This window comes from Solea solea, chromosome 4 (genome assembly GCF_958295425.1).
Source record: "Solea solea chromosome 4, fSolSol10.1, whole genome shotgun sequence".
NCBI lineage: Eukaryota > Metazoa > Chordata > Actinopteri > Pleuronectiformes > Soleidae > Solea > Solea solea.
This window is the reverse complement of record NC_081137.1, coordinates 211,748-225,000: the sequence shown is the minus strand read 5'-3', so window position 1 is coordinate 225,000 and position 13,253 is coordinate 211,748. Positions and strand designations below refer to the sequence as shown.

General features: G+C 44.6%; 1 protein-coding gene across 1 annotated transcript in view; it reads left to right on the top strand.

Moving 5' to 3' along the window:
- The window catches only part of LOC131458613 (A disintegrin and metalloproteinase with thrombospondin motifs 2-like), a 13,974-nt gene extending 1,031 nt beyond the window's left edge, over nt 1-12,943 (top strand). Inside the window, exons 2-25 of the mRNA XM_058627804.1 lie at nt 1-259; nt 2,915-3,101; nt 4,479-4,585; nt 4,651-4,734; nt 5,274-5,357; nt 5,442-5,595; nt 5,778-5,883; nt 6,046-6,189; nt 6,274-6,406; nt 6,578-6,691; nt 7,040-7,185; nt 7,268-7,357; nt 7,947-8,029; nt 8,126-8,259; nt 8,549-8,672; nt 9,625-9,705; nt 9,787-9,950; nt 10,034-10,193; nt 10,271-10,403; nt 10,611-10,824; nt 10,916-11,045; nt 11,191-11,265; nt 11,358-11,505; nt 11,944-12,943. The exon at nt 1-259 is cut by the window's left edge and continues 184 nt beyond it. Of these exons, the coding sequence (XP_058483787.1) occupies nt 1-259; nt 2,915-3,101; nt 4,479-4,585; nt 4,651-4,734; nt 5,274-5,357; nt 5,442-5,595; nt 5,778-5,883; nt 6,046-6,189; nt 6,274-6,406; nt 6,578-6,691; nt 7,040-7,185; nt 7,268-7,357; nt 7,947-8,029; nt 8,126-8,259; nt 8,549-8,672; nt 9,625-9,705; nt 9,787-9,950; nt 10,034-10,193; nt 10,271-10,403; nt 10,611-10,824; nt 10,916-11,045; nt 11,191-11,265; nt 11,358-11,505; nt 11,944-12,748 (3,859 nt within the window). The 3' untranslated portion in view covers nt 12,749-12,943. The remainder of the gene's footprint in view (nt 260-2,914; nt 3,102-4,478; nt 4,586-4,650; nt 4,735-5,273; nt 5,358-5,441; nt 5,596-5,777; nt 5,884-6,045; nt 6,190-6,273; nt 6,407-6,577; nt 6,692-7,039; nt 7,186-7,267; nt 7,358-7,946; nt 8,030-8,125; nt 8,260-8,548; nt 8,673-9,624; nt 9,706-9,786; nt 9,951-10,033; nt 10,194-10,270; nt 10,404-10,610; nt 10,825-10,915; nt 11,046-11,190; nt 11,266-11,357; nt 11,506-11,943) is intronic.
- Nucleotides 12,944-13,253: the final 310 nt, after the last annotated feature.

The following is a 13,253-nucleotide window of genomic DNA, read 5'->3' as shown; positions in this document are numbered from 1 at the left end:
TCGTCACTTCAGAGGGCGGGGTTACATGGAGGAGGCGGCGGCAGAGGCGGAGCTTTACTACAATGTAACCGTGTTTGGTCAGAGTCTCCATCTTCGGCTGCGTCCCAACTCTCGTCTCGTGGCCCCCGCCGCCACCCTGGAGTGGGAGGAGTCAGGACGAGTTCACTCTGAACCAATCAGAGACAGAGGCTGCTTTTACACGGGAGACGTTTCCAACATGGAGGACACGTCTGTCGCTATTAGCAACTGTGATGGACTGGTGAGACAACACACACAGATACACACACACATACATACATACATATATACATACATATGTATATATGTATGTATATACATACATATATACAGTATATATGTATGTATATACATACATATATACAGTATATATGTATGTATATATGTATGTATGTATATATACATACATACATATGTATGTATGTATATATACATCCATACATATGTATGTATGTATATGTACATACATACATATGTATGTATATATACATACATACATATATACATACATATATACATACATATGTATATATGTATGTATATACATACATACATACAGTATATATGTATGTATATATGTATGTATGTATATATACATACATACATATGTATGTATGTATATATACATACATCCATACATATGTATGTATGTATATGTACATACATACATATGTATGTATGTATATATACATACATACATATATACATATGTATGTATGCATGTATATATACATACATACATACAGTATATATGTATGTATGTATATATACATACATACATACAGTATATATGTATGTATGTATATATACATCCATACATATGTATGTATGTATATGTACATACATACATATGTATGTATATATACATACATACATATATACATACATATATACATACATATGTATATATGTATGTATATACATACATACATACAGTATATATGTATGTATATATGTATGTATGTATATATACATACATACATATGTATGTATGTATATATACATACATCCATACATATGTATGTATGTATATGTACATACATACATATGTATGTATGTATATATACATACATACATATATACATATGTATGTATGCATGTATATATACATACATACATACAGTATATATGTATGTATGTATATATACATACATACATACAGTATATATGTATGTATGTATATATACATACATCCATACATATGTATGTATGTATATGTACATACATACATATGTATGTATATATACATACATACATATATACATATATATGTATGTATGTATATATACATACATACATACATATGTATATGTATATGTGTATATGTACAAACTTTCAAACTTTCAGGTCAAAACATTTACATAAAAAAAAAAACCCGTCAAAAACAAATCTATGGATCACATCAGGACAGGACAGGCCGAGGTAACGCTGCTCTGCACCGAGTGTCCGCAGAGGCGGAGCTTATCACCTCGGACAAAAGTCACTGCCAGACTATAAATACGTCAGATCTTAATACACAAACCACATGTTTGAATTCTAAATGACTCATTTCTCCTCAAATCATCTGAAAACTTTGTTCAGGACACATAAAAATATTTATTTCAGATTGATATTTGTATTATCTGCTGCTATGTTCCACCGAAATGCATTCTGGGATACATGGCTTTCCCAAGTACACTCAAGTCACCACCCGATACATGCTGGGTAAAACGGACGGATGACGAGCGGGTTTGAGAACCGTCCTCGCTGTTCACGGACTTGAGAACTGGAACAGAACTACGACTGAGACTGATGACGTTTGAATTACACACAAGTACACACAAGTATGCACAAGTATGGATATTGAGAAACAGCCAAGAGTTCATGACTTTGAATTACAACTGCAGGGGGCGATAAACGTGAAACTGACTGCTCATCAGTGGAAAAAGAAGAAGAAGAAGAAGAAGAAGTGAGCTCAACAACAAACAGTTTTCGTTTTCATGCATACCAGAAGTTTGAAGTCACAACTGTGGAAATAACGTCACACCCAGGTTGACTGAGATCCAGTTTCCACTGTGAGCAGCTGATCAGGTGATGAAGCTGCAGATGTTTCACATGTTTGGACCGCTACTGTTTCCATGGTTACAGAGAGACAAACAAAACAAAACAAACAAAAGTGACCCACAGTAACCAGGATCAGTGAGCTGACAACAGAACCAGCAGAAACAACAGAACCAGCAGAATCAACAAAAAAAGCAGAACCACCAGAAACAACAGAACCAGCATAACCAGTAGAACAACCAGAACCTGCAGAACCACCAGAAACAGCAGAACCACCAGAACCACCAGAAACAGCAGAATCAGCAGAAACAACAAAACCAGCAGAAACAACAAAACCAGCAGAAACAACAGAACCAGCAGAACCACCAGAATCAGCAGAACCAGCAGAAACAACAGAACCAGCATAACCTGCAGAACCAGTAGAACAACCATAACCTGCAGAACCACCAGAAACAGCAGAAACAGCAGAACCATCAGAACAACCAGGACCAGCAGAACCACCAGAACCAGCAGAACCACCTGAAACGGCAGAACCACCAGAACCACCAGAACCACCAGAAACAGCAGAACCAGCAGAACCACCAGAAACAGCAGTCAGGACTGAAGCATCACTTTTTACAGTGTGGCCTGATTTCCTCCACATGTTGAAACATCTGGAAAAATACAAAGAATATTTTCCTTCCAACATCACACTGAGGCTTTAACTGAGGTCTAGATTACAGAATATAGATCATAGATTATAGACTACAGATTACAGATGCATGATCATAGATTTATAAACTACAGATTATAGATTATAGACGACAGATTACAGATGATAGATTGTACATGATCAGTGGATTTCTCTGTGTCTCAGACAGGAATCATTCGAACACGCGTGGACGAGTTCTTCATCGAACCTTTGGAAGAATGGAGGAGAGAGGGAGTAGGAGACAAGGACAGAGGAGACAAGGAAGAAGGAGGACAGCGCCACATCGTTTATCGTTCCTCAGCTGTCCGTAAACAACCAGCTGTCAATCAAACAGCAGACGACGTCCTCCGAGGTGGGACAACATGGATGCTGCTAATGTAGCTGCTAATGTTGCTGCTAATGTAGCTGCTATTGTTTGCTGCTAATGTTGCTGCTAATGTAGCTGCTAATGTAGCTGTTAGCTGCTGTGGGCTCTCCTCAGGAAGAAACTTCATGGAGTGTAGCACCCTCTTCAGGATGAATAGAAAGGAACGCCCTCTCTCATTTATTTTCACAAACATCCTTTTATCAAACCAACTTCCACCACTGACAGACAAACAAACAAACAAACAAACAAACATTCTGTGATGTCACTAGTTAAAGATGTCTGCCCCCTGCTGGAGCAAGTAAAAATACCACCGTTTTATTAAACAAAATCTTATTGTAACGACAGAAATGAAATGATTTATCTTCACTGTAAAGGTCACATGACACGTGTTTATGTTTTTCTGTCATTTTTTACAGTGTAGTCATGTCTCATATCTGCTGAGTCGTTTGAGCAGAAGAAAAAAATCAGAATGCAGTCAAACTGTTCCAGGAAACACCAGACACACACACGCACACACATGTACACATGCATGCACACGCACATATACACATGCATGCACACGCGCATATACACACGCACACACACACACACACACACACACAAACTCAGACACACACTCACGCAGTTGCGACGTGGCGGTGTCAAGTGTCAGATTCTTCGAGGTTTTGGGGGCGTGGCCTCAGAGTTGATGGATAGTTCAGTTCGTCCTCTCACTCTCTGACTCCTTGTCAGCCAATGAGGATCAAGTTCACTTCAGTCCAAGCCTCCAGCTGTACCATGTGACCCCAAAGTGACTCATGATTGTGGAAGAAGCTTCACTGACCACACCGTCATGTGACTGTCATTGTCATGTGGCTGGTCATGGTCATGTGACGGTCACTGGTCATGTGACTGGACAAGTGACTGGTCATGGTCATGTGACTGGTTATGGTCACGTGACCTCCAGTCAGGGAACGTAACATCTGAAACAAACCATGTGACCTACATCTGACAGAAGAGACATATTTGCTAATGTTGCTAATGCTAGAAATATTAGCTAACACTGTTGCTAGCCTTAGCAGAGTTGCTAACATTGCCCCCCCAACATTTGCTGACAAAGATCATATCATGATAGCACGATTGCTAGTGTTAATGTTGCTAACATTAACACTAACCCTCCTACAAATCATTTGATCGTAAACAAAGATCTCGTCTAAGATCATATTAATATCACTGTATGATGCTACAATTACCAAAGCTGCTAACATGACCAAAAGTAAGTGCTGGTCATCCACACCCACACTCACACTGAGGTTAGAGGTCACCTGAACTACAAGGTTACCTGTGAAATAAAGATCATCCTGTTGTTTTTGTGTTCTCCAGCTCCTCTCGTAGGTTCCCTTAACTTGAAGCAGAACGTGTTGTGGTCGACACCGGGGTCACGCAGACGGAGGCGCTACATCGAGGAGGCGGAGTTATTTCACATTGAGGTGAAGATGTAGTTTTTTTTGGTAGAGATTGACAGAGAGCTGACTTGTCCTCGTCTCCTCCACAGGTGTTGTTAGCAGTCGATTATTCGGTTCTTCTCTTCCACGGCCGAGAACACATCCAGAAGTATCTGCTCACACTGATGAACATAGTAGGTGCTTCTGTGTTACCATGGTTACCACTGGTTCCATTTTTGTAAACATGTGACATCACAGAGGTCTGAAAACTGCGAGGTTTACTTCTGTACGAGCAGAAACTGCGATATTTGACAACCGTGATGCAGTTTCCTGCGGTGGCATCCTGACTGGAGTGAAAATGTTTGTGCACTCTGTCACTCATGGTTAACACACCAATGTTAGCAATGGTTGCTAACATTAGCAACAGCTACTAACATTAGGGATGTTAGCAACTTTGTTTACAGTAGCAGTTTTTGGTGGAGCACAGAGTAAGTCAACAAACATTCTTCTGAAAGGTCATGGTCATGTGATGTGTTCTTACATAGTGTCGGGTCAAAGTTCACCTGACCAGGCTTCTGTGTCAAAAGAAGTCTGGAGCCCAGAGCCCTAAATTACGTCAGTGAAGTGCTCTTTCTCTGATCTCACATCTGGAATTTGTTTACCACGGTACTGAAATGCTCCAGCCGGTGGTAAACACAGCTTAACACGAGTGTTGTCGATGTGTCTGTTCTAGGTGAATGAGATCTATCAGGACCATTCTTTGGGCGCCAACTTCAACGTGGTCCTGGTCAGGATCATCATGTTGTCACCAACAAAGGTACAAAACTTTCTGTCCATCAATAGTTCTCAGTAATGTCTCTGTTCAGTCAGTAAACCAGTAAACCCACGTGTCCTCCGTCAGTCTCAGGAGCTGATCTCGGTGGGGAACCCTCAGAAGAGCCTTGAAAACGTCTGTGGCTGGTCGTACCTCCAGCACAGGGAGCAAAGTCACGCTGAGCAGCACGATCACACCATCTACCTGACCAGGCAGGAGTTCGGCCCCTCCGGCATGCAAGGTAATAGCACTAATGCTAACATTAGCTTTCACGCAGTTTTCAGACATGAATATCCTGAGAACTGAGTCCAGGTCAACAGCAGGATGACCTCCAGAGGATCCAGGTGATCAGAATGTTCTCAGTGACGATGGTGGGCATTTACGTACATCACCTGACGTCTGACCTCTGGGGTGTGTCCACAGGCTACGCTCCCGTCACTGGGATGTGCCACCTACATCGGAGCTGTGTCCTCGTCCTGGATGACGGCTTCTCTTCAGCCTTTGTCGCTGCACATGAGACGGGACATGTGTGAGACACACAAACACACTGCACCACCTTTAAAAACTGCACACTGTGCTGGCCCAGGTGACATCACAGGTCACCTGACGCCACAGGTGACGTCACAGTGTTGTAGTTGGAAGAATCTTAACCCGTCTGTCTCTGACTCTGTCTGTCCCCATCTGTCTCCAGATTAGGTATGGAACACGACGGCGAGGCTAATAACTGTGAGGACGATGTGTTGTTGGGCAGCATCATGTCTCCTCGAGTCCAGGCCACGTTGCACCGCTATCACTGGTCCAGATGCAGCTGGAGGGAACTGCACCAGTACCTGCAGTGAGCATCGCACACGGCACCGCACACTGCACTGTGCACGGCGTCGCACACTTATATCCCAGTGCTCTGTCTCTCTTCCTGTAGGACTTACGACTGTCTCCGTGATGACCCGTTTAACCACGAGTGGCCCGCTCAGCCTCAGCTGCCGGGGTTCCAGTACTCAATGGACCAACAGTGTGTCTTCGACTTTGGATCTGGATACAGTCTGTGTACTGCAGTACGTCTGTGTGTGTGTGTGTGTGTGTGTGTCAGGGTTATGTGATCAGAGGGGACCTCTGACCTCTGGTTTGTATGTAGATAGCCAGTCCCCAGGACCATCACATTGGTGCAGAGGATTAACGTGTTTGTTTATTATGATGATGACATTGTTCTATTCTCATGTGTCCAGTACACGACCCTTGACCCCTGCAAACAGCTGTGGTGCAGCGAATACACAAACCCGTTCTACTGTAAGACGAAGAAAGGTCCGCCCCTTGACGGGACAAAGTGTGGACCAGGGAAGGTGAGGTCACGATGACGTCATCAAAACGTATTTTCACTCTAAAGCTGGTTCTAAAGTCCAACACTCGTCTGCTCCTGGTGGTGGCGCTCTCTCATGTGTCTATAAAGGCCCGAGTATTCTTGCACAGCCCTGATTTTGCAAACACACGAAAAGTAAAAACTAAATGTGCACTTAGTTTAGCATGAAGACCAGATATGAAGAGATCCGCTAATTAGCCAAAACTAATAAACATGCTAATCAGTGAGCTTTTGTAAAGCCTAGCTAGCATGCTAAGCTAGACTAACCACATCCAGACTCCATCTCTGTAACCGTAACTCTCATCTCCATGGTAACCGTCTCTGGCTGAAGCACTGCTTTAAAGGCTTCTGCATGAAGTTGACCCCTGACCTCCTGCGACAAGATGGCACCTGGGGAACGTGGAGTTCCTACGGCAGCTGCTCCAGGACCTGCGGGGGCGGGGTCAGGTTCCGGAGCCGGCGGTGCGACAATCCAGCGTGAGTGAACCACTTGTCGTCTGATGATGATGTCATAATTCTGATGCACCAATCAGAGACATTAACCTTTTGCTGTTCTCAGTCCAGCCAACGGGGGGCGCACCTGCTTCGGAAACAGCTATGAGTTTGAGCTGTGCAGCCTGGAGGAGTGTCCACCGCTGACGGACTTCAGGTCAGTGCGTCTGTCATCTGAGTGACCCGGGTTCAAATGGGTTCTACACAGTTCTATTGGGTTCTGTTGGGTTTTACCCGGCTTTATTGGGTTTTTTCAGTTCTGTTGGGTTTATTCGGTTTTATTGGGGTCTTTTCAGTTATGTTGGGTTTTATTCAGTTTTATTGGGTTCTTTTCAGTTCTGTTGGGTTTTACCCGGCTTTATTTGGTTCTTTTCAGTTCTGTTTGGTTCTGTTGGGTCCTACTTGGGTATTCTGGGTTCTCTTGGGTTTTACCCGGTTATATTGGGTTCTTTTCAGTTCAATTGGGTTCTTTTAGGTCCTACTTGGGTATTCTGGGTTCTGTTGGGTTTTACTCGGTTTTATTGGGTTCTTTTCAGTTCTGTTGGGTCCTACTTGGGTATTCTGGGTTTTACTTCATTGTATTTGGTTTGACTGGGTTCTACTCTGTTCTGTTGGGTTCTACTTGGTTCTGATAGATTTTACTCAGCTGCCTTTGGTTCTTCTCAGTTCTGTTCGATTATGTTGGGTTTTACTGGGTTCTACTCAGCTTTTTTGGGTTCTACTGGGTCAGTGTGTGTGTGTTTCAGGGAGGAACAGTGTAAAGTGTGGAATCCATTTTTTGAACACGATGGCAAGAAACATCACTGGCTGCCGTATCAACACCCAGACCGTAAATACACACACACAAATGCACACACACACACTCCACCCTAAATTTCCCAGTGTACGTGGCTCAGCCAGTGTCATGTGACCTGTGTCTCCACAGCGGACGAGCGCTGTCGTCTGTACTGTCAGTCGAAGGAGACGGGGGCGGTGGTTTCCATGAGCAAAATGGTGCATGATGGGACGCCATGTTCATACAGTGACGCTCACAGCGTGTGCGTTCGAGGAGAGTGTGAGGTCTTTATTGTGGCTTTTACTGTTGTACTTACAGTTTGTTTTACAGTGTACTTAAGTCGCCTGTCATTAGCATAGCATCAGTTGCTGTTGCTTTACATATGAAGACATTTTCTTCATGTTTTATCAGATAAAACTGTGTTTGAGGAGTAAAACGAGGAAACATTTTCAGGAAGTGTGCAGCCAACGTTAGCTTAGGCTGATCTGTGTCTGACCTGTGAAAGGTGCTCTGTTATTTGATGCTCCCCTTCTGCCTCCTCTCCTCTCTCCTCTCTCCTCTCTGCTCCTGCAGCACGTGGGCTGTGACAGTCAGATTGCTTCAGACAAGCAGGAAGATCGATGTGGCGTCTGTGGAGGCGAAAACGCCACCTGCAAGATGATCAAAGGAAACTTCACACGCAGCACAAAGAAAGCAGGTGTGAGCGGGATCTGGAACTTGTTCTGGTAGAAACTTGTTCTTCTAGAAACGTGTTCTTGTAGAAACTTGTTCATCTAGAAACGTGTTCTTGTAGAAACTTGTTCATCTAGAAACGTGTTCTTGTAGAAACTTGTTCATCTAGAAACATGTTCTTGTAGAAACTTGTTCATCTAGAAACGTGTTCTGGTAGAAACTTGTTCTTCTAGAAACTTGTTCTTGTAGAAACCTGTTCTTTTAGAAACTTGTTCTTGTAGAAACGTGTTCTTGTAGAAACTTGTTCTTGTAGAAACGTGTTCTTGTAGAAACTTGTTCTTGTAGAAACGTGTTCTTGCAGAAACTTGTTCTTCTAGAAACTTGTTCTTCTAGAAACTTGTTCTTCTAGAAACATGTTCTTCTAGAAACTTGTTCTTCTAGAAACATGTTCTTGTAGAAACCTGTTCTTTTAGAAACCTGTTCTTCTAGAAACGTGTTCTTGTAGAAACTTGTTCTTGTAGAAACGTGTTCTTGTAGAAACTTGTTCTTGTAGAAACGTGTTCTTGCAGAAACTTGTTCTTCTAGAAACTTGTTCTTGTAGAAACTTGTTCTTGTAGAAACGTGTTCTTGAAGAAACTTGTTCTTCTAGAAACATGTTCTTCTAGAAACTTGTTCTTGTAGAAACTTGTTCTTGTAGAAACTTGTTCTTGTAGAAACGTGTTCTTGTAGAAACTTGTTCTTCTAGAAACTTGTTCTTGCAGAAACTTGTTCTTCTAGAAACATGTTCTTGTAGAAACGTGTTCTTGTAGAAACTTGTTCTTCTAAAAACGTGTTCTTGTAGAAACGTGTTCTTGTAGAAACTTGTTCTTCTAGAAACTTGTTCTTGTAGAAACATGTAGAACCTTTGAGAAGAAAGTAGTAACAAAGGTAGAACTTTGTGATCAGTAATCAATGTTTTGATAATTGGCTCTATCCAGGATACTTGAAGATCCTGGAGATCCCTAAAGGAGCGCGTCATCTGCTGGTCCAGGAGTTTAAGGGGACTCCTCACATCCTGGGTAAGACGGCACAGGTTACACCATTTCTTCTTCTGCAGCTTGCAGTTCTCTGGAAACATTGTTTTCTGTTTTCTGCCGCAGCGGTGAAGAACCAGGAGACAAGTCACCTCTTCCTTAACGATGAACACGAGCTTCCAGAATCCCGTGTGGTGATTGAGAAGGGCGTGGTCTGGGAGTACAGTAACAGTGAGGAGCAAGAGTCTGTCCGGACCACAGGCCCACTGAAGTATGGTGTCCTACTAATGGTCAGTCCATGAACAGAGGAATCTCACCTGTCCATGCTGTGTCTGGTAAGAAGCTCAACCGGAACTGTATTTGTCTGCATCAGGTCCGTTCCCATAACGACTCCAAGGTTACAGTGTCTTATAAGTACATCATCCAGGACCGCCTACGATCGTCACTGGAGTCCAACCTGGTGCAGGAGGACGCTGTCTTCTATGAGTGGGCGCTGAAGAAGTGGTCGCAGTGCTCCAAGCCCTGCGGAGGAGGTACGCAATGATTGACAGCCTGTTCATTTGGTTACCAGGGTAATGGGTGTGTTGGAACAGTGATGTCTTGTTGCCAGGGAAACAGTACACGAGGTTTGGCTGCAGGAGGAAGGCTGATGGGAAAATGGTTCCCAGGATGCTCTGCTCCAATGTCAACAAACCGAGAGCCATTAGCCGCAGCTGCAACACTGACACCTGCAGCTCACCACGGTAATGCACCGCAGGTCTCCGTGGAAACCTGAAGTGTTCTACTAATCACAGACATGTCAACGACAACAAATGTAATCTGCTGCTAACATGACTGGACCTTCTCATCCAATCGGAAATTCAATTTAATTCAATTTGATTTGTATTGCGCCGAATCACAACATTATCTCAAGGCACCGTAAGCCTCGTTAATTCTGTTTATTCCTGCAGATGGGTGACCGGGGACTGGGAGGACTGCAGCACCTCTTGTGGTCAAACTGGGTGGCAGCGTCGCTGGGTGAGCTGCCAGCACGAGCCCAGCAGGGGTCAGCAACAGCAGCGCTCAGTGCACAGCAAACTCTGTCGAGACTCTAGGCCTGAAGCCAAGCGTACCTGCAACCGTTTCCCCTGCCCCACCACCTGGCGAGCCGGGCTGTGGACGCCGGTATGGAGTCCTCCATTTTTGTTGGTAAAACCACAGATCAATGACTGAACAGTTAAGTCTGATTATCTGATCGGGGTCTTTGTGTTTGCAGTGTTCGGTGTCATGTGGAAACGGAACTCAGGAACGTCAGGTTGCATGTTCAAGTCCTGAGGAATCAGCTGGAAACTGCAGTGAACCTCGACCAATCACAGCCCGCAGCTGCCAGGCCATGCCCTGCAACGGTAGGCACTGACCAAACATCGTGCTTTTCTAGTTTAAATCTCACAGTAATTAACAGTTGGTGGACAAGCTGCTCTGGTATAGAGGATTCTGGGAGTTGTGGTTTATGTTTTCAATTCTAATTGTGCATTTATCTTCCCCCTGCAGGCGACCAGAAAAATGCCATCATCCAATGGTTGTCCAGGTCCAACCCAGAGTTCCCTGTGCAGAATATCTCCTCCAGTAAAACTCCTTCAGTCACATGACTTTACACTTTTTCCTTTCACTTCATTTCTGCTGCCTCCTGACTCTGACCGACTCTTCCTGCTCTCCAGGGTATCGTTGTCGAGGTGACCGTTCAGTGTTTTGTCACATGGAAGTGTTGAATCGGTACTGCTCCAACGCCAGATACCGACTGATGTGTTGTAAGTCCTGCAGCAAGGAAAACGCCAGCAGCACGAGTTCACCAACCACCAACAGCAGGTCAGTGACGGCAGGTCATCAGTCAACGCCAACAACACCAATAACACACAGACAGCAACGATTTAGCACTTGGACTCAAAACACAAAAGATGCACGGAAATCGTGGGATCCCTCCAATGCCCCAGTGTTGTATTAGATGGGACAGAAGGTGAGCAAGGAAGTTGGACTAAAGGCCCTGGTATACTTCCGCGTACAGCGCCCCTGTGACCCTCATGGGGAGGACAAAGCGTGTTTTAGGAGAAACATGTTCTTGTCAAACACAAACGCTGGACCTCCAGTTAACTTCTGCAAATATGTGTCTTTGTCACACTTTGCTATGAATGCAGTTAGCTTAGCATTAGCACCAGGAGAGTGACGTGTCGCAGGTATTTGGAAACTGGTCTGGGGGGAACACAAAACAAAGACCGCTCTCGTCATTATTCTTTCTTTTTTTTTCAGCACCTGGATTTCGCCGACAGAGACAGTCACCTCAGTAACCACACCCACCTGGTCGGACAGCAGCCACATCATCAGTGACATCATAAACCCAACCTCCATCTTCACCGTCACTCCTTCCCCCACCAGCAGGAGCAGCACCGACTTCATTTATGTTGAGTACGATGACTATGAAGAGTATTCTTCTTATGAGGATCCTCTGGATATAACTGCTCCTCCCCCATCCACCACTGCTCCTCCCCGAACCACCACTGCTCCTCCCCCAACCACCACTGCTCCTCCCCCATCCACCACCTCCACCACCACGCGGCGCACACGTAGAACTGCTCCACCACATTTATTCAGGAGGACAACGACCACAGTGCCTCCCGCGGTTCCCATGGTAACTGCCGATGGTACGACACTGTCACTGATCCGAACATCTGCCGTCCCAGATTTTCCCACCTCAACATCATCTGATCCTGATGACATCATCACCACCACATCATCGGGTGGGTGGAGCCTTCAAACTAAAATCAATCTGACAGAAACTGAACCTACAACGATGTCTGCGTCCTCTTTTGTCCCGCTTACGAAGAAAGAGAACAACTCAGTGGACGAGGTCCCATACCGGATCGTGGGATTGGACAGGGACGTCGCCGGCGGACAGCAGAGCTACTTTGTCCCGCGGATGCCGACGTTCCGCGAGCGAACGCAAAACAAACGTATCCAGCAGCTTCTGAACGAGAAACGCCGACAGAACCTTGTGAGGAGAGCGAACCGGAGCCGAGCAGACGGGAGTGTCAACAACGCTAAAACACATTCTTAATGTTTTAACTCGCATGTGCAGCTTCTCATTTTCTGCTAATGCTAACAAAGACTTGATGATAAACTGAAGCAACATCAAAGAATGAAGATGGTTCTAGAAGCAGGTTCTGTCAATGTTTCAGACCAGAACCTGTTTTTTCTCTTTGTACCAAATAATAATGTTTATAAATAAAGAGTCATCTGGTGTCAGACCACACCTCCTCTCATTCCTTCACTTCCTCTCACTCCTTCACCTCCTCTCACTCCTTAAACCTCTGCCTGTCAGGTCAAACTGAGGGCTGTCAGGTTAAACTGAGGGCTGTCAGGTTAAACCGCTGCCTGTCAGGTTAAACTGAGGGCTGTCAGGTTAATCCGCTGCCTGTTAGGTTAAACCTCTGCTTGTCAGGTTAAACTGAGGGCTGTCAGGTTAAACCGCTGCCTGTCAGGTCAAACTGAGGGCTGTCAGGTTAAACCGCTGCCTGTCAGGTCAAACTGAGGGCTGTCAGGTTAAACCGCTGCCTGTCAGG